General features: G+C 39.7%; 1 protein-coding gene across 1 annotated transcript in view; it reads left to right on the top strand.

Moving 5' to 3' along the window:
* The first annotated feature begins 984 nt into the window (after positions 1-984).
* Positions 985-18,392, top strand: part of DTNBP1 (dystrobrevin binding protein 1) — a 121,455-nt gene continuing 104,047 nt past the window's right edge. The window contains exons 1-3 of the mRNA XM_025891072.2: positions 985-1,210; positions 9,324-9,377; positions 10,115-10,165. Of these exons, the coding sequence (XP_025746857.1) occupies positions 1,155-1,210; positions 9,324-9,377; positions 10,115-10,165 (161 nt within the window). The 5' untranslated portion in view covers positions 985-1,154. The remainder of the gene's footprint in view (positions 1,211-9,323; positions 9,378-10,114; positions 10,166-18,392) is intronic.

The following is an 18,392-nucleotide window of genomic DNA, read 5'->3' as shown; positions in this document are numbered from 1 at the left end:
TGAAAATAGAGAATTGGGCGTCCATCAGTGCCTCGATAGATTTAACAGCATGGTAGAGCACACGTGAAGAGCGGGAGGTTGGTGATGGGGCCTTGGGAGCAGCTGTTGAAATAGGAGTGGAGAGGAAGGGAGAATATAAGTATGATGTCCCTGAAGGCAAGAGAAGAATGTGTCTTAAAAATGGCATGGGGGGAGGGGCACCTGGGTGGCTCAGTCACTTAAGCCTCTCCCTTCGGCTCAGGTTATGATCTCTGGGTCCTGGGATTGAGCCTGGGGTGGGGCTCCCTGCTCAGCAGAGAGTCTGCTTCTCCCTCCCCCTGCTCTTGTGCTCTCACTTGCATGCTCTCTTACTCTCTCCCTCTCAAATAAGTAAATAAAATCTTTTTAAAAAAATGGTATAAGGTACTGCTTTGAGAGCCACTGAGAGGTAGAGAAAAAAATCAGGGCAGATAAGTAACAAATGGCATTGGCAACATGGAAGTCACTGGTGACTTGACAAAGGCAACCTCCTTTGGTGTGAAGGGCACAAAAGCATCATGGAGGTCGAAGTGTAAAGTGATGATGTCGAAACAGTTGATTATCGTTCCCATTTTACAAGTGAAGAAACCGAGGCTTAGAATGGTTAACTATCTCATCCAAGGGCAAAGCCGGCGGGGTCAGATCCTGGACCCGGTGAGTCAAAGTTTGCTACAGGGATGTGCACGCTGTGCAAGAAATTTATGCAATTCTCTTCCAAACCGTAAAAACCAACGCTGCACTCAGAGAAGCCCTCGACTGAAAACATTCTTTCACGATGCCACTTCTTTTTAGAGAAAAACGAGAGGGCCTGGCTTGGGCTAGAAAAAGGAATCTGGGGCTCTATGGCTTGCTCAGCTGGGCGAGAAGAACCGCCCCTTCTCCGCAGCCCGAGGCCGGCGCGGCTCACCGCGCCTGCGCGGGCCTGGGCGCGGCGGGGGCGGGGCGGGAGCGCGCGAGCTGGGGGCGGGAACGCGGAAGGGGCTGCAGCGCGGGGCGCCGACCGAGCTGGGGGCGGGGCTGGCCGCGAGTGTGCGGGGCGCGCGGGTGACAGGTGTGGCGGCGGCCTCGCGGGACCCGGGGCGACGGCGGCGGCGGCGGCCTGAAGCCTGAGGGGCGGAGACGCGGCGGCGGCGGCGATGCTGGAGACCCTGCGCGAGCGGCTGCTGAGCGTGCAGCAGGATTTCACCTCCGGGTGGGTATACGGTGGGACGGAAAGGACCCGCGGGCTGGGCCGGGGCCCCCCGGACACTGCCTCCTACCCTCCTTCCTTTCCCCGCACCCCGGCCCGCCCGGGTCCCGTGCCGCGCCTCCTATCCCCGCCCCGCCGAGGAGAGGAACGAACTTTCCGGCGTCGGCCCGGCGGCACTAAGTAACTTAGGTCCCAGCCGGCCGGCTCCGCCTCGCGCCGCGGAGTGCGCGGGGGATGCCTGGGCCCCCGTCCCGGCGTCCGGGCGAGCGCGCCCTCCGCTTCCGCCGCCCGCGGGACGGGGGCCTGCGCCTCCGAGGCACCTGCTGGCTCCGGCCTCGGGCTCCTGCGGCGCCACGGGGAGCCGGTCCCGCCGCCCCCTGCCCGGGCCGAAGGTCGCGGGCGCCGCAGCGCGCACTGCCGGTCCGCGTGCCGTCCCCGCTCCCTCGCGCGGCCCGCTCGCGGAACCCTGGGCGCTGCCGGCCGCCTCTTTCCCTCCCTTTTGTTTTCTCCCTCTGTCGGTGCGCCGGCTTCGGCGCCTTGGTGAAGAAATTCGTGGGGCTAGAAGAGCAGAAGAACTACATCGACACTGCTCACAGCTAGCTGGTGGTTACAAGCGCAGACCAAGCGGTTCCCAAACTTGGCTTAGAGTCACCTGGGAATCTTGAACACTGCCGATCCCAGGTTGCCGCCCATGCCAATGATCAGCCTGGGGCCGGAGTTCTCAGGATTCCCCCAGCTGATTCCAGTGTGCCGGGAAGTTTGGGAACGACAGGCACGGGTTCTAGCGCCAGACTCCCAGGACTCTCATCTCTGCCACTAAGCAAGTGTGCTTTTGCAAGTCACTTGACTTGTCTTGCCTCGGTTTCCACAACTGTACAGAGGTGATAAAGATGGTACTAACAGGGTTGTGAAGATTAATGAATGAACATGTAAAACACAACGTGTAGAATGGTAAGCACCGTGTCATCTATTACTAGTTAGTGCTTAATTCATTTTAATTTTTTCATTTCTTCAGAAAAGGTGTCACCTTCATAAAGAGTCTGTTACCTTATCGTACAAATCCTTTGGAGAATTTCTGAATGAGGACATCTCGATCATAGGGTTTTAACTTTTCAGTGAGAGATGGGGCTAAGATTTTATCTTACGGAACAAAAATGTTTACATGGTTTGCCTTTTGGGTGCTGAGGATTTGGGGCAGATACTTGAGCACTTACCCCACGTAAATCATTTTTGATAGTTTTTGGTTTGGAGTTCTTAAGGATATGATAGATGCTCTGGGAGTTGCTCATTTATGGGTGTTTTTTTTTTTGCATGCTTGCAATTTTTTTCCCCATTTAAATTGAAAAAGTAACTTCAGGGTGTAAATTATTGAAGAATTTTGGTGGGATACTGGAATAGTCTGCTTGGAGCATGAGAGTGGTCATGGATAAACCCACCTGGTACACCCCTGTTATCATTACTTTCAACCACTTCTTTGACTTGAGGGCATAACAGTCCAGCTTCTGGTAGTTACTGAAACTCTGGGTTGTGTAGTTGCCTCAGAACTCATTCATACTTATGATCTTTGCTTAATTAAGAAGGTTAAACTTACCTAGGAATGTGGACTCTGGACCCAGACCATCCTGGGAGATCTGGACAACCTGAATTTAGGGTTTAGTTAGGAAGAGACTTGGGGGATCTGGTTAGAATCCCTTGGAAACTGACTTGACTTCTGGACGATATCACAGACTGGAGCCACTTTGAGATTACACATCCTGAGAGGGCTTTTAGTCCATTTAGACACTTGATTGGCTCCCTCCTGTACTGGTCACTCTCAACTGACAAACACTGGTCACTGTGTGCCATTTAGCCTGTTACCTGGCAGAGATAGAACTCCTCTCCAGGGGAGGTCTGTCATGCAGCTGACTGGTGGCTCTAAACTCAGATGTTCACTTTTGTCCAGTTCACTAATTCCTGTGCGACCCTTACCGAGAAAGAATCCTCTTCATTCATTTTAGTAAACACTCTGTATTCAGCTTGAGATCAACCTATTTTACATAATCGAATATTTTGCCTTGCTGAGGAAAGATGAAATTAAACACAGCGATCGTGTATATTGTGTGAAGGCTGGGAGGGATTCAGAGGTGAAAGTGACATAGCCCTCACCTCCTAGAACTATCCCACTGTACCTGACTTACCTTTAGAACAGTTGCTGGCAACTGTTCTAAAGCTTCCGGTGTTGGGTTGCCCGAGGGAATGAGTAGAAGGAAGGCCTAGTGGGTTTTTGTGTTCCTTCAGTTGTTTTTTTTTTTTAAGTAGGAGAGGATTAGCTTTATCAGTCTCCCAAGGGAATGTCACAGTAGTGATAAAAGCATGTCTGATGAACACAATGAATTTCCACGTTCCAGTCAGACTTAAAAAAAAATGCAACTTAAGATCAGTTAAGGACAGTGGCCAGAGATGCTGGTGACCTGTGGGGTGCGTGCGGACTCTAAATTGTCCATGGACTTGGGGTCTTTTTCATAAATTTTTTTTTACAGGTTTTATTTATTAGAGAGAAAGTGCACAAACGGGGGCAGAGGGAGAGGGAGAAGCAGACTCCTCCCCGCTGAGCAGGGTGCCTGATGTGGGGCTGGATCCCAGGACTCTGGGATCATGACCTGAGCCAAAGGCAGACGCTTAATCAGCTGAGCCACCGAGGTGCCCCTTTGTAAATTTTTACTCTTACAATAACAGTTAAGTCAAAATTGAGATAAACCTGGAGATTATATCATGTTCTTTGTGACTTAAGTGGGTGGCTGGCTGGCCCAGGTGACTACAGGAGTGAGGTTCTGGGCCTCACCCTAAGTGAGTCCTAATTTCATTTGACTTAACTCAAAACTCTTAGAGCCTTTTGGGGAACTCACACAGAACATGTACTTTTTAGGGATTGACTTGAGCTCCGAGGGAAACTTTGGGATATACTGAAGCACATACTTCAAATCCACTCTGGTGTTTGGTTTTTGGCTTTTGAGCAATTACGACCAAAAAAAGCCTCAGGAATGAAATAGTCAGGAATGCAGAACCCTCAGGGAACTGATAATCAGATTTACTGAAGGTTTATAGCTGCCTGTCACCGACTGGTATTTTCCTGTTTATAATGCTCTGGGTTCTTGTGGGTAGGGATAGAAACACACCGGTCACTGTGTACCATTTAGCTTGTTCCCTGGCAGAGAAAGAACTCTTCAGGTAAGCTCTGTCTTGGCGGGAGGCAGAGTATCTAGAAGGCCATAAGAACTGTCGCAAACAGTAAAGCAGGTTAAGGGGGTTGGGGGGTGAGGTGATTGCTACTTTATACAGGGTGGTCCTGGCATATTTTTAGGTTGACTGAGTCTTTGAAGGTTTTTGTGGAGGGAGAAGCATGAGCCTGTGTTTCTGGAAGAAATTTGAGAGGCCATGTGATGGGAGGGCTGGACATGTGGAACAGGGAGAGTATTTAGGAGAGTATTTAGGCTATAATTATGGTCCAGGGGAGCGATGATAGGGTGGTGCTGGTAGCAATTTCACAAGGGAATGGATGTGACAGGCACGGGGTGAATTTGTAAACAGTGAGATGTAGAAAGGGAAAAAGGTAGGGGAATTCAGGATGTTAACTTTGGAGTATCTTAGATAAATGATGTTATTTAGAAACAGAAGAATTTCAGAATAGTTTTGAAAGAGAAGCGGTTGACAGTGAATTTGTTGTGTGAGGTCACTTATGCTTGACCTCAAGAAGCAATTGTAAATGTAAGAAAGCCTCAGGGAACAGGTCAGCACTGACAGGTGTAGTTGGGGTTAATTAGGATAGAGAGAGTTTACATTCCTCTCCCTTTCCTAAGTTTGTGCAGCTTTTGTGTGACTCTCAGGCTCCAGAACTGAGGGGTCATGTGTAGTTTTTTTTTTTTTTAAGATTTATTTATTTATTTTAGAGCCAGGACATGAGCTGGGGGAGGGGCAGAGGGAGAGGGAGAGAGAGAATCTTAAGCAGGCTCCATGCCCGGCACAGAGCCCGAGGCGGGGCTCGATCTCAGGGCCCTGAGATCATGGCCTTGGAAATCAGGAGTCAGATGCTCAACTGACCTAACCACCCAGGTGCCCCACATCATGTGTACTTTTAAGTGTGATCCATGCTGTTTTTCCATGATCTTGTTTTTGTTTTTTTTTAAGATTTTATTTATTTGACAGAGACACAGCGGGAGAGGGAACACAAGCAGGGGGGTAGGGGAGGGAGAAACAGGCTTCTTGCTGAGCAGGGAGCCCGATGTGGGGCTCGATCCCAGGACCCTGGGACCATGACCTAAGCCGAAGGCGGACGCTTAACGACTGAGCCATCCAGGCGCCCCACGTGATCTTTGTAAAGGAAAAAAATGAACATTCACGGAAAAATACAATAGATTGGATTTGTATTTGTAAGGAGAATTTAAAGTCAGAATAACGGAGACACGAACATGGTTAAAGGAATTGAACCTTAACGACAAAATATACTCATTAATATGTTTTTGTAGTGTTTTCAGGTGCTAAATTACCTGAATCAGGTGATCCAGCAATCATCCTGAGCTTTCGTAATAGCTGATGAGGTTAGCGGAGTAGGAAATTGAAGCACAAATAAATGCCATTAAGGTCACCCCGTGAGCTTGAGTCAGCTAGAGAAAGCACATTTTCTGCTCATTCATTATAGTGCTCCATATGTCATTCTGTTTATCTACTTTTTAAACTTGTTGTGGAGGCAGTTTTGCCAATCGCCTCCATGTCTTAGGAGGATGCCCCCATTTTAATATTTTCTGCAAAGCCTAAAAAAATGTGCTTGTGTCAAGTCAAGGTAAGTCTTTGGAACAATCTGAAAATAAATTGTTGAAGTGTTAGGACAAATTTGAGGTTTAGTGCTTTGAACTCAAAAGTGTGTTTTAGTTGCTTTTGGTAGAAGATAATGAGGTGCTCACTTAAGTATAAATTGATGGAGTCAGAGCAGCGCTCATGTCTTCCTGGGGCTTGTGTGGGATTAGGAAGAAGACTGGGAATGGTGGGGAAGCTGTTTCTAGGAACTGGTGCATTCAGGAACCTCTACTTTATTTCACCGTGGCCCGATAACGTACATAGTTTCTTACCTTTCTTGGCGGAGATAATTCTTAGACTTTTCATGTGAGTTAGCTCTGTGTACAGAATGCTGACAAAGTCGTTATTTGGAATTTTATTTAATTCCTGTGACAGATCATTACGGTCAATATAATACCACCATTTTATGGTTGAGGAAACTGAGGTATTACACCCAAATCAGTATTTCCTTCTTAGTGAATCATGACATAGTGTGTGTGTGGGTATATACACACACACCTGACCTTATTTTTTTCAACTCAAAGTAAGAATAATAGTCCTTGTGACCCTTTCTGTGTTTCTCTCCTCAGCCTTCTTCACTGTTTCCCACATCCTTCCAGCTACTTTGTTTTCTCCATCAGTTTCTGTTCTGAATTTTGGCACAGGGATGATTTATGTAGAGAAGGTGTGATGAGAAGAGACGAATGTCTCAAAGACTGTGTTTGTTACAAAAATGTGTTTATAAAGTTTCAAACATATAAAAAATAGAATCACACAATGAACACCATATATCCGTGATTCAGATCCAACAACTGTCAACTATCACCACATTTTCTTTTGCCTCTCCCGTAGTTATAAAAGTAGTCTCAGATTTGTCTGTTACATCTCTCCTACATCAGTTTGCACCCCTAAAAAAAAGAGACATTACATAAATGCAATGCCAACATCATACTTAACAGAATTAACACTAATTCTTTGATATTATCACTTATCCAGTCCATAATCAAATTTCCTCGTTCTTAGAAATGTCTTTTTACAGTTGATTTGTTCAAATCCAGATGAAATAAGTTCCACACATTACATCTGGTTAAGGACCAATTTTAAAGCAGATGGCTGTTAAGGAGCCACATGGAGCTCTCATTGACCCTTCCAGTAATTTTATTTTCTGCTCCCTGTGGTATTCCTTCTTTCTTTTTTATTCTAATTTTTTCTGTCTTTTTAGGGGGGTGTAGAAGAACACCCCAAATTTGATATATTACAATTGAAAAAGTGAAAGTTTATTTCAGAAGTAAATATTTGAGATACCAACCTCCAGATTTGCCAGACCATATAATAACAATGGTCCAAAAAGGATCTTAACACAGTTCTCTTGCAGTATCCTTGTATACCTAACTATATGGAATTGTCCTGAGTCACTAAAAATATTACTAAAATCATTTTGAGTGTACCACTGTGTATAACTGTCCTAGTATAATTCTACCTGGGATGTCACGACTAAGTGCCTTTCTCAAATTTTGGAGTGGAGGTGATAGAGTGTGACTGTCGAAATAACTTTTCCTAGTTGTTGTGTAATCTTAAACTGGATTTACTAGTTGCCAAGGTGAAGCTTGGAAATTTATATTGTTTTTCCTTTTTTTTTTTTTAAAGATTTTATTTATTGAGAGAGAGAGAGAGAGAGTGAGAGAGAGAGAATGAGCAGGGGGGGAGAGGGAGAACCAGGCTCCCCACCAAGCAGGGAGCCTGACGTGGGGCTCGATCCCAGGACTCTGGGATCATGACCTGAGCCGAAGGCAGACGCTTAACCGCCTAAGCCACCCAGGTGCCCCGAAATTTATATTGTTTCTCTAGGACAGTTCAGACTTTTTAAATACAACTCCTGACTCATGAGAGAGAGAAACAAGTGAGTTTATTAAAGAGATTGCAGAGTCTTTTTAACAACAAAGAGAAGTTCATCTCATCAGTATTTCAGTTTTGAAAAACAACATAGAGTAATGTAAAAATTTTTGTATGAACTGGCATTCCAGTTTGTTTTAAAAAAAAAAAAAAGTTCCTTTCTGGTGGTTAGCCAGGCATTATAGACGAAAAAGATGGAGTCCTAGGTCCAGGCTGGCACATAGAGGCACAGGCTTGGGGGCGCACATAGGAGAGTCGGCTTACAGAGTAGGCGGTTTCTGGCTGATAGAGCAGTCAAGTGCCTTGAGAAACAGGCACCTGTTTCTCGTTTTACCGAAGGCTTGTTAGGGGCTAGTTGGGGTACCGTGGCCTGCGTTTCAGACTTGACTTAGAAACGAAGATTTGTTGAAGTAACCACATGAAGAAGAACATTTACAGCAATACCTCATTTGATACGAGAGTGGGCTCATAATGTAGCACTCGCTTTTTGACATCCTCTATTATATGGTAGAGTCAACAGCCAAAAGAAGGTGAAAATGGCCCAGTGAGGCAAAAATAAACTGTACAAAGTCTTTGAACTTCGTATGATATATAGAGGAGCCTATTTATTTTTTTCTGTGCATCTCTAGCCCATGTATCTGTTTTCTAGCCCAGTAATTTTAAAAAGCCAATAATAGGGAGGGAAGAGGCTGCAGTTAAGTAGCTAGTAGAAGCAGTGAGTTATCGCTGATAACCAAATGACCAGTGGTGGAGATGGGAAATTTATTTAGAAAAAAATAGACGCAGGATTCCAAACAAACTCAGATCACCATAGATTGGTTTCAGGTTGGCAAATGAAAAGGCATTCCTAGCTCAAACATCTGAGATGATTGTTTTGCCACAAAATGTGATCAGTGGTATTCATAAGAATGACCTGGAGTTAGCAGAAAATGTTAAATAGACTGTACCAAGTCCTCTTTAATGAAAAAGGTTTGTAATATATTTTAGAAAGCTTTTGATCAGTGTCTAAAATTTCACAAAATGGTACTTCAAGAGCTTTGAGTGCCTGCTATCATATCTATTTTATTAAAATGTGCCACTTGGATATCTTTGTTGCCTACCAAATTCACCTATGTGGATCACTTCTTTTTCTAATAATACCAGGTAAATGACATTTCTCTAGTCCAGTCAGACTTAGGAATTGTTTCTAAAAAAGGGATTGCGGCTAGAAAAAATATAAAGATGTTTGCTACAAATGTTGTCTTTGGGGTGTCTGACATACAGTAAACACTCAAATACTTGTCTGTAGAGGTGCTTAATTCTTACTAAAATAATTAGCTCATCTGATCTAAAATTTTAAGAACTGTGAAATTCATGGTTGAAAAAAATCTCTTAAGCTGTAAAAATATGATATTTTATAATTGTTGAATTATAGGCTGAAGACTTTAAGTGACAAGTCAAGAGAAGCTAAAGTAAAAAGCAAACCAAGGTAAGCCTGTGCTAAGATTTAATTTACTGTGACTTAAATTTCACATAGCATTCGGCTCTAGTTATAGTAGTATGATTACTTTAGTGGATTTTACATCTGTTAAGTGCACTTGACTACAAAGCAATCTGATTATAAATTGTGTAACACTGGAAAATTTTCTGAGAAAATTATGAAATGGCTGAAAGGGACGTGGTGAGGGGTAGTTGTTTTATTCTAGGACAACCAGTGGTTATTGTTTGATCACAGTTAATCATTTTGTATATTAAGCATTAGTAAAAGTCCTGCATTATTGAGAAGCAGATTAATAATGAAATGGTACTTGGCAAGTGAGCCTCCGGAGCTGTGTTACCTGTTTTATATAAAAACACACCAGTGTTGTGCAACTTTTTCATTTTCATTTTTTTTTTAAGTAGGTAAAACATGACCAAATTTCACTTTAAACCTAGAGATTATGAGCTTTTAAAAAAAAATTCTTATCTAGCATGTTATCAAGGTATTCATCATATTTGCTAAAAATAATTTGTAGGGTAGTGATGGATGATAGTATATTACAGTATTTAAAGTGTGAAATAAAACAATACATTTCTCTGAAAGTTTAGGTAAATTGTCAGTAATTTAAAAATATTCCACATTACAATTGACAGTGTCAAAATTCTCATATGTAGCTTTTTTTAAGTTGGCCTAAATTGGAAGCAATTTTAATAAGTGGTTTTGTTTTTTGGGTTTTTTTTTGGCAGGACTGTTCCATGTTTGTCAAAGTACTCTGCTGGTCTAGAATTACTTAGCAGGTAAGTGTTTCCATTTAAATAAGAAAATTATGCTTTTGACTATTGTCTAAAAATATTTTATAATTTTATAGGTAGAAACCTTAAAACAACTAAATTTTACCTAAACATAGTGATTAGAAATTATTAATTTATTCATTTCCCTGAGGGGTTTTTACTTTTCATTGATTAATGCAAAGTCCGTTCAGACTTTGAGCAGATTGATCACTATTGTATTTGCTAGTCAGTACTTTATTATGTGTATTTATGTTTACGGTTTTTCTGTTGAAAGAAAATTGATTTTTGAATTTAAGTCCTTGATAATTCTGATTTTTAATTTTATGCCATTTCTTCTCTGCTCCCCTCCTATTGGCATGCAGATTAATGTTAAAATACATGATTTTCTTATATGTGGCAACAAAAGCATAAGCAACAAAAGAAAAAATAAATTGGACTCGATCAAAATTAAAAACCTTTGTACTTCACAGAACCCATCAAGAAAGTGGAACAGCAATCCACAGAATGGGAGAAAATATTTGCAAATCATTTTTCTGCCGAGGGACTTGAATCTAGAGTATATAAAGAACTTTTATAACTCAGCGATAAAAAGACCCAGTGAAGAATAGGCAAAGGATTTGAATAGATATTTCTCTCAAGAAGATATAAATAGCCAATAGTCACATGAAAAGATGCTCAACACCTTTGTGGATGCTATCGAGACCACAGTGAGATACCACTTCACACCCTCTAGTCTGGCTGTAATCAGAAACACAGACAATGACAAGCGTTGAGCACATGGAGAAATAACACCCTTTTGCAGTGCTAGTAGGGACATAAAATGGTGCAGCTGCTGTGGAAAACAGTTTGGTAGTTTCTTAAAAAGTTAAATGTAGAATTACTGTGTGACCTGGCAATTTCACACCAAGAGAATTGAAAATATACGTCCACATGGAAACTTGTACACCAATGTGCATAGCAGCATTATTCACAATAGCCAGAAAGTAGAAACAACACCAGTATTCACCAACTGATGAGTGTATATTCAGCCACAGAAAGGAACGGAGCACTGGTGCATGCTGCAAGGTGGATGACACCCCAGAACCCAACACACCGGACACGTAGTACATGATTCCATTTCTGTGAAATGTCTAGAATAGGCAAATCCATAGAGATGGAAAGTAGATGAGTGGTTGCCACGGATTGGAGGAGAGAGGGTAATGAGTATGGGGTTTCTCTTTGGGGTGATGACAATGATTTGGAATTAGATGGTAGTGATAGTTGCCCGACTCTGAATATACTAGAAACTACTGGATGAGACACTTTAAAAAGGTGTATTTTATGGTGTGTGAATTACCTTAATGTAGCTGTTATAAAAATACATAGCTTAAGTATGTTATATACAGTTCTGAACTTAATAGTGAGCCCTCTGACAGATCTGTGCTGAAGATGTGTGCAGGAGAAGATAGGCTTCTTCTCCGGAGCTGCATTTATGATGACATGGTCACCTATGCCCACAGTTTGCTTTTTCTTTTCTAGCTCTTTCCTGGCTTTCTTTTTATGGTTGCTAAATCTAGAGATTTTTTTTTCTTTTTTGAAATGAAAAGTGCTTAATTTGATACCAGTTTCCTTCTTGGTTTTGTTGAGTGAAGAGCGTAAGTGAACATGAAAGAAGGTATTGTAAATATCAGTGGTGTACTGCTTACATTTTATCATTATTTTTTTTAAACTAGTGATTTAGTTGAATGGACTTCATTGAAAGATTTAGATGGGTAGACTTTCCTGTGTGGTAGTTGTTTGAAGATGTCTATAATATGTCCGTTCATTGCCCTGAAACACAGTTTTTTTCTCTTTGGAGCTAATATTAAGTGGAGGAAAGACCATTTTAAATAGCAGATCTCTAAATTATAATGTTTTTAATTGTTAAAAATTGTGATAAAATACACGTAACATGAAATTTACCATCTTAACCATTTTTAAGTGTGCATTTTGGTAGATGGATTTTTTTTTTTGCTTCTACAAAAAAAGTCATTGGAATTTTGATAGAGATGGCATTAAATATTTATAGATTACTTTGTGTATTATTGACAACATCTCAATGATATTAGTCTTCCAATCCATGAACATGGGATATCTTTCTATTTACATCTTCTTTAATTTCTTTCAGCAGTTTTGTAGTTTTCATCATACTAGTCTTTCATGTCTTTTGTTAAATCCTAAATTTTTTTAATGCTTTTATAAATGGAGTTTTTAAATTTCTTTTTTGAATTTTCATTGTTAGTATATGAAAATACAACTGACTTTGTGTGTTGATTTAATATTCTGCTACTTTGCTGAATTTGTTTATTAGTTCTAACAGGGTTTGTTTCTGTGGAATCCCTACGCTTTTCTACATGTAAGATTATATCACTGGCAAACATAATTTTACTTCTTTCTTTCCAATTTGATACCTTTTCTTTCTTTTACTTCCTAATTGCCCTGGTTAGATCTTCCAGTACTGTGTTGAATAGAATTAGCAAAAGCAGGCATCTTTGTCTGTTTCTGATCTGAGAGGAGAAGCTTTCAATTTTTTTCCACCAAGTATGATGTTAGCTGTGGGTTTTTATATATGATTTTTATTATGTTGACATAGTTTCCTTTTATTCCTTGTTTTTGGAGTTTTTATCTGAGTTTATGAAAGTGTGTATTGTCAAATGCTTTTTCAGCATCAGTTATGTATTTTTCCCATTCATTTTGTTAATGTGGTATATTACATTGATTGGTTTTCATATATGAAATCATTCTTGAATTCTAGAAAAAAATCCTGATAGGTCATGGTATATATCCTTTGAATATGCTGCTGAATTCAGTTTGCTATATTTTATTGAGGATTTTTACATCAGTGTTCATAAAGGATATTGGTCTGTAGTTTTCTTGGTCTGTGTCTTTGGCTTAGGTATCAGGGCAGTGCTGGCCTAGAATGAATTAGGGAGTGTTCCCTCCTCCGGTTTTTTTTTGAAGAATTTGAGACAGTTGTTTTTTTAATGTTTGGCAGAATTCATCAGTGCAGCCAGCAGGACCCAGGCTTTTCTTTTTTGGGGAGGTTTTTAAAATTTTTGTTTTCCAGTTTTATTAAGATATAATTGAGATATGTCACTGTATACGTTTAAGGTGTACACTATAGTTGTTTGATTTACATGTATTGTGAAATGATCACAATAAGTTAGCATTTATCATCTCATGGAGATAAAACAAAAAGAGCAAAAACAAAAATTTTTTCCTGTGATGAGAATTCTTAACAGCTTTCATGTATGTCATACAGCAGTGTTACTCTAGTCATCATGTTGTACGTTACGTTCCTAGTACTTACCTTATAACTGGAAGTTTATACCTTCTGACCACCTTCCTCCAGTACCCTCTCCCTCCACTCTCTGCCTCTGGTAACCACACATCTGATCTCTTTTTCTGAATTTGGAATTTTTTTTTTATTCCACATATAGGTGAGATCACAGAGTATTTGTCTTTCTCTTTCTGATGTATTTCACTTAAGCATAATACCCTCAAAGTCCATCCATGTTGCCACAAATGGCAAGATTTCCTCATTTTTTGTGGTTGAGTAAGATTCCATTGTATATATTGTATGTGTATGCACCATTCATCCATCAGTGGATGCCCAAGTTGTTTCTGTGTCTTGACTATTATAAATAATGCTGCTATGAACATCGGGGTGCAGATATCTTTTTGAGTTAGTGTTTTGTTTCCTTTGGTTAAATACCTAGAAGTGGGATTGCTGGATCTTATGGTAGTTCTGTTTTTAATTTTTTAAGGATCCTCCATTATGTTTTCCATAGTGTCTGTACTTGTTTACAGTCCCACCAACAGTGCACCAAGGGTTCCTTTTTCTCAACATACTCACCAGCATTTGTTACATCTTTTTGATGATGGCCATTTTAACAGGTGGGAGGTGGTATAGTTCATTGTGGTTTTGATGATTTGCATTTCCACGATAATTAGGATATTGAGCATCTTTTCATATACCTGTTGGCCATTCATCTATCTTTGGGGAACTGTGTAGTGAGGTCTTTTGTACATTTTTAAAAATTGGATTATTTGGGGGGTTTTTTTGGTATTGAATTGTATATGTTCCTTATATATTTTGGATATTAACCTTTTATTAGATGCATGGTTTGCAGATATTTTTTCCCCATTCTTTAGTCTCTTTTCACTTTATTTCTTTTGCTCTGCAGAAGCTTTTTAATTTGATACAGTCCCACTTCTTTTTGTTGCTTGTTCTTTAGGTGTCATGTCCAAAAAAATCATTGCCAAGACCCATGTCGTGGAACTTTTTTTTTCTTCTAGGAATTTAATGGTTTCAGGTCTTATGTTTTCTTCTAGGAATTTAATGGTTTCAGATCTTATGTTTAAGTCTTTAATCCAATTTGACTTAATTTTGGGGAGAGGTATAATATAGGGGCATAGTTCCATTATTTTACATGTGAATATCCCATTTTCCCAGAACCATTTATTGAAGAGACTCTCTTTTCCAGTGAGTATTCTTGGCTCCCTTGTCAAATATTAGTTGACCACATATGCTTAGGTTATTCTGGACTTTCTATTCTGTTCCATTGATCTATTCATTTTTATGCCAGTTTCATACTGTTTGGATTACTGTAGCTCTGTGGTATAGCTTGAAATCTGGAAATGTGATGCCTCACTCTTTATTCTTGTTTATTAGGATTGCTTTGGCTATTTGGGGTCTTTGTAGTTCCATATCAATTTTAGATGGGTTTTTGTACTTCTGTTAAAAAAAAAAAAGCCACTGGAATCTTGATAGGGATTGCATTGAATATATGGATGGTTTTTGGTAATATTGACGTTTTAACAATATTCTTCCAGTCCATGAATGTGGGATACCTTTCTATTTATTTTTCATCTTCGATTTCTTAAATCATTGTCTTACAACTTTCAGAGTAGAGATCTTTCCCCTTCTGGGTTACGGTGATTCCCAACTATTTTATTGTTTTCGATGCTATTGTAAATGGGATCGTTTTATTTTTCACATAATTTATTGTTAGTTTATAGACATGCTACCGATTTTTGAATGTTAATTTTGTGTCCTTCAGCTTTATTGTGTTTGTTGATTAGATCTAACAGTTCTTTTTTTTGTGGAGTCTTCAGGATTTTCTATGTATAAAATTACATCATCTGCAGATAGAGATAGTTCTACTTCCTTTCCATTTCTGATGCCTTTTATTTCATTTTCTTGTCTGCTCTGGCAAGGAGTTCTTACTACTGTGTTGAATAGGAGTGGTGAGATTGGGGGGGCGCCTGGGTAGCTCAGTCGTTAAGCGTCTGCCTTCGGCTCAAGTCATGATCCCAGGGGTCCTGGGATCGAGCCCCACATTAGACTCCCTGCTCGGCGGGAGGCCAGCTTCTCCCTCTCCTACTCCCCTGCTTGTGTTCCCTCTCTCGCTGTGTCTCTCTCTGTCAAATAAATAAATAAAATCTAAAACAAACAAACAAAAAAAAGGAGTGGTGAGATTGGGCACCAGAAAAACTTTCAACGTTTCACCATTGAGTATGGTGTTAGCCGTGAGCTTATATAAGGCTTTTATTATGTTGAGTTATGCTCCTTTTATACTTAAGATTTTTTTTTATCATGAGCAGATGTTGAATTTTGTTAGATGCCTTTTCTCTCAAAGGACTTTTTTTTTGGTCTTTCTATAAATGTGCATCACCTTGATTTACTGATGTTGAACCATCCTTTCATCCCAGATATAAATCCCACTTGATCATGGTGAATGATTCTTTTAATGTGCTGCTGAATTTGACTTGCTAGTATTTTATTGAGAGTTTTGCATCTATATTCATCAGGAATATTGGTCTGTAGTTTTTCTTTTCTGATATTGTCCTTTACTGGCTTTGGTTGCAGAGTCTACTAGCCTCCTAAAATGAATTTGGGAGTGTTCCTCTTCATTTTTTGGAAGAGTTTGAGAATGATTGTCATTAATTCTTCTTGAGATGTTTGGTAAAATTCACCAGTTGAAGGCATCTCATCCTGGGCTTTCCTTCATTGGGAGATTTTTGATTACTGATTCAATCTCCTTACTGGTAATTGTTATTCAAACTTTTTGTTTCTTCCTAATTCCATTTTGGTAGTCTGTATGTTTCTAAGAATTTTTCCATTTCCTCTAGGTTGTCCAGTTTGTTGGTGTATAGTTGTTCATAACAGCCTGTTACAATCCTTTGTATTTTTGTGGTGTCAATTATAATGTCTTCTTTTCCATTTGTAATTTTGATTTGGGTCCTCTTTTTTTCTGTGGTTAGTCTAGCTAAAGTTTTGTCAATTGTGTTTGTCTTTTCACAGAATCAACTTTTAGTTTGGTTAATCTTTTCTATTGTTTTCCTATTCTCCATTTCATTTATTTTTTCTCTAATCTTTTTTATTTCCTTCCTTCTGCTAATGTTGGCATCAGTTGTTTTTTTTTTCCCCTAGTTTCTTAAAGTGTAGTTAGGTTGTTTATTTGGGATCTTTCTTCTTAACATAGGCATTTGTTATGAACTTCCCTTTTAAAACTGTATTCCATAAGTTTTGGTATGTTGTATTTCCATTGTCATTTGTTTCAAAATACATTTTTATTTCCTGTTTAATTTCTTCTTTGATTCATTATTGTTCAGGAGTGAGATTTTTCAATGACAGATGCAGTCTCCTTACTAGTTATCAGATTTTCGATTTCTTTGGGATTCAGTCTTGGTAGGTTTTGTTTTTCTAGGAATTTGTGTATTTCTTTTTATTATTATTTTTTGAAGATTTTATTTATTCACTTGAGAGAGCATGCATGTGAGCACAAGTTGGGGGGGAGGGACAGAAGATGAGGGAGGGGGAGGAGCAGACTCCCTGCTGAGCAGGGAGCCCTAAGTGGAGCACGATCCCAGGACCCTGGGATCATGACCTGAGCCGAAGGCAGACGCCCAACCGACTGAGCCACCCAGGCGCCCTGGAATTTGTCTGTTTCATCTAGATATCTAATTTTTTGGTGTACAGTTACTCATAGTACTCTCATAATCCTTTTTATTCCTGTAAAATTGGTAATGTCCCCGCTTTTGTTTCTAATTTTGAGTCTTCTCTTTTTTTTCCTTAGTCCACTTAAAGACTTAATTTTGTTAGCCTCTCTGAAGAACCAATTTTTGGTTTCATTGATTTTTCCAATATATATATTTTCTATTTTATTTTTCTGCCCTAATGTTTATTTTTTTCTTCCTTCTGCTAGCTTTGGGTTCAGTTTGTTCTTTTTCTACTTCCTTAAGTTGTGAAGTTAGGCTGTTGATTTGAGATCTTTCTTCTGTTTAAATGTAAGGCATTTATAGTTATAAATTTCACTCAAAGCCCTATTTTCCTGAGTCCCATAAGTTTTGGTATGTAGTGGTTTTGTTTTCATTCATCTCTTAATATTCTCTGATTACCCTTATTTTTTTCTTTGATGCATTGATTATTTCAAAGTATTTGTTTAATTTCCACAAATTTGTGAATTTTCCAGTTTTCCTTTTGTTGTTGATTTCAAACTTCATCCCATTGTGGTCAGAAAAGATACTTCATATGATATCTCTCCCTCTTTTTGTTTAAAAAAATATATAGACTTTTTTAGTTCAGGCTTAGGTTAGCAAAATTGAGCAAAAGGTTCAGAGATTTCTCATTTACCCCCTTTAAAAAAATCTATTGCGTGTTAATCTGTGGCCCAGCAGATGATCTATCCTGGAAAATCTCCCATGTGCACTTGAGAAGAATGTGTATTCTGCTGTTGTTGGGTAGAGTATATATCTCTTCTATCTAGTTGGTTTATTGTGGTGTTCAGGTCCTTGTTTATCTTTTGTCTGGTCATTTTAACCATTCATTATTGAGAGTGGAGTATGAAGTCTCTGTTATTGGAGAACGGTTTATTTCTCCCTTCAGTTCTGTCAATTATTGCTTTGCGTATTTTGAAGATTTTGTATAAGAGTACAATTATGAAAACCAGGAAATTAACCCTGCTCCATAACCTACAGACCTCATTCAGATTTCATCAGCTATCCCATTAATGTCCTTATTTTGGGACCGGAATCCAATCTAGAATCATAGGTTATATTTAGTCACCGTACCTCCTTCATCTCCATTAATCTGGAACAGTTGGCGAATCTTTGTTTTTCATAACCTTGACATTTTTGAAGAGTACTTTTTTGTTATTTTTCAAATTACTATTTTGCAAAATGCCCCTCAATTTGGGTTTGCATGCCTTCT

Source organism: Callorhinus ursinus, unplaced genomic scaffold, assembly GCF_003265705.2.
Source record: "Callorhinus ursinus isolate GAN/ISIS: 27379988/994484 unplaced genomic scaffold, GSC_fseal_2.0 scaffold26, whole genome shotgun sequence".
NCBI classification, from domain to species: domain Eukaryota; kingdom Metazoa; phylum Chordata; class Mammalia; order Carnivora; family Otariidae; genus Callorhinus; species Callorhinus ursinus.
The sequence above is the reverse complement of the archived record's forward strand: the minus strand, read 5'-3'. Positions and strand labels throughout refer to the sequence as shown.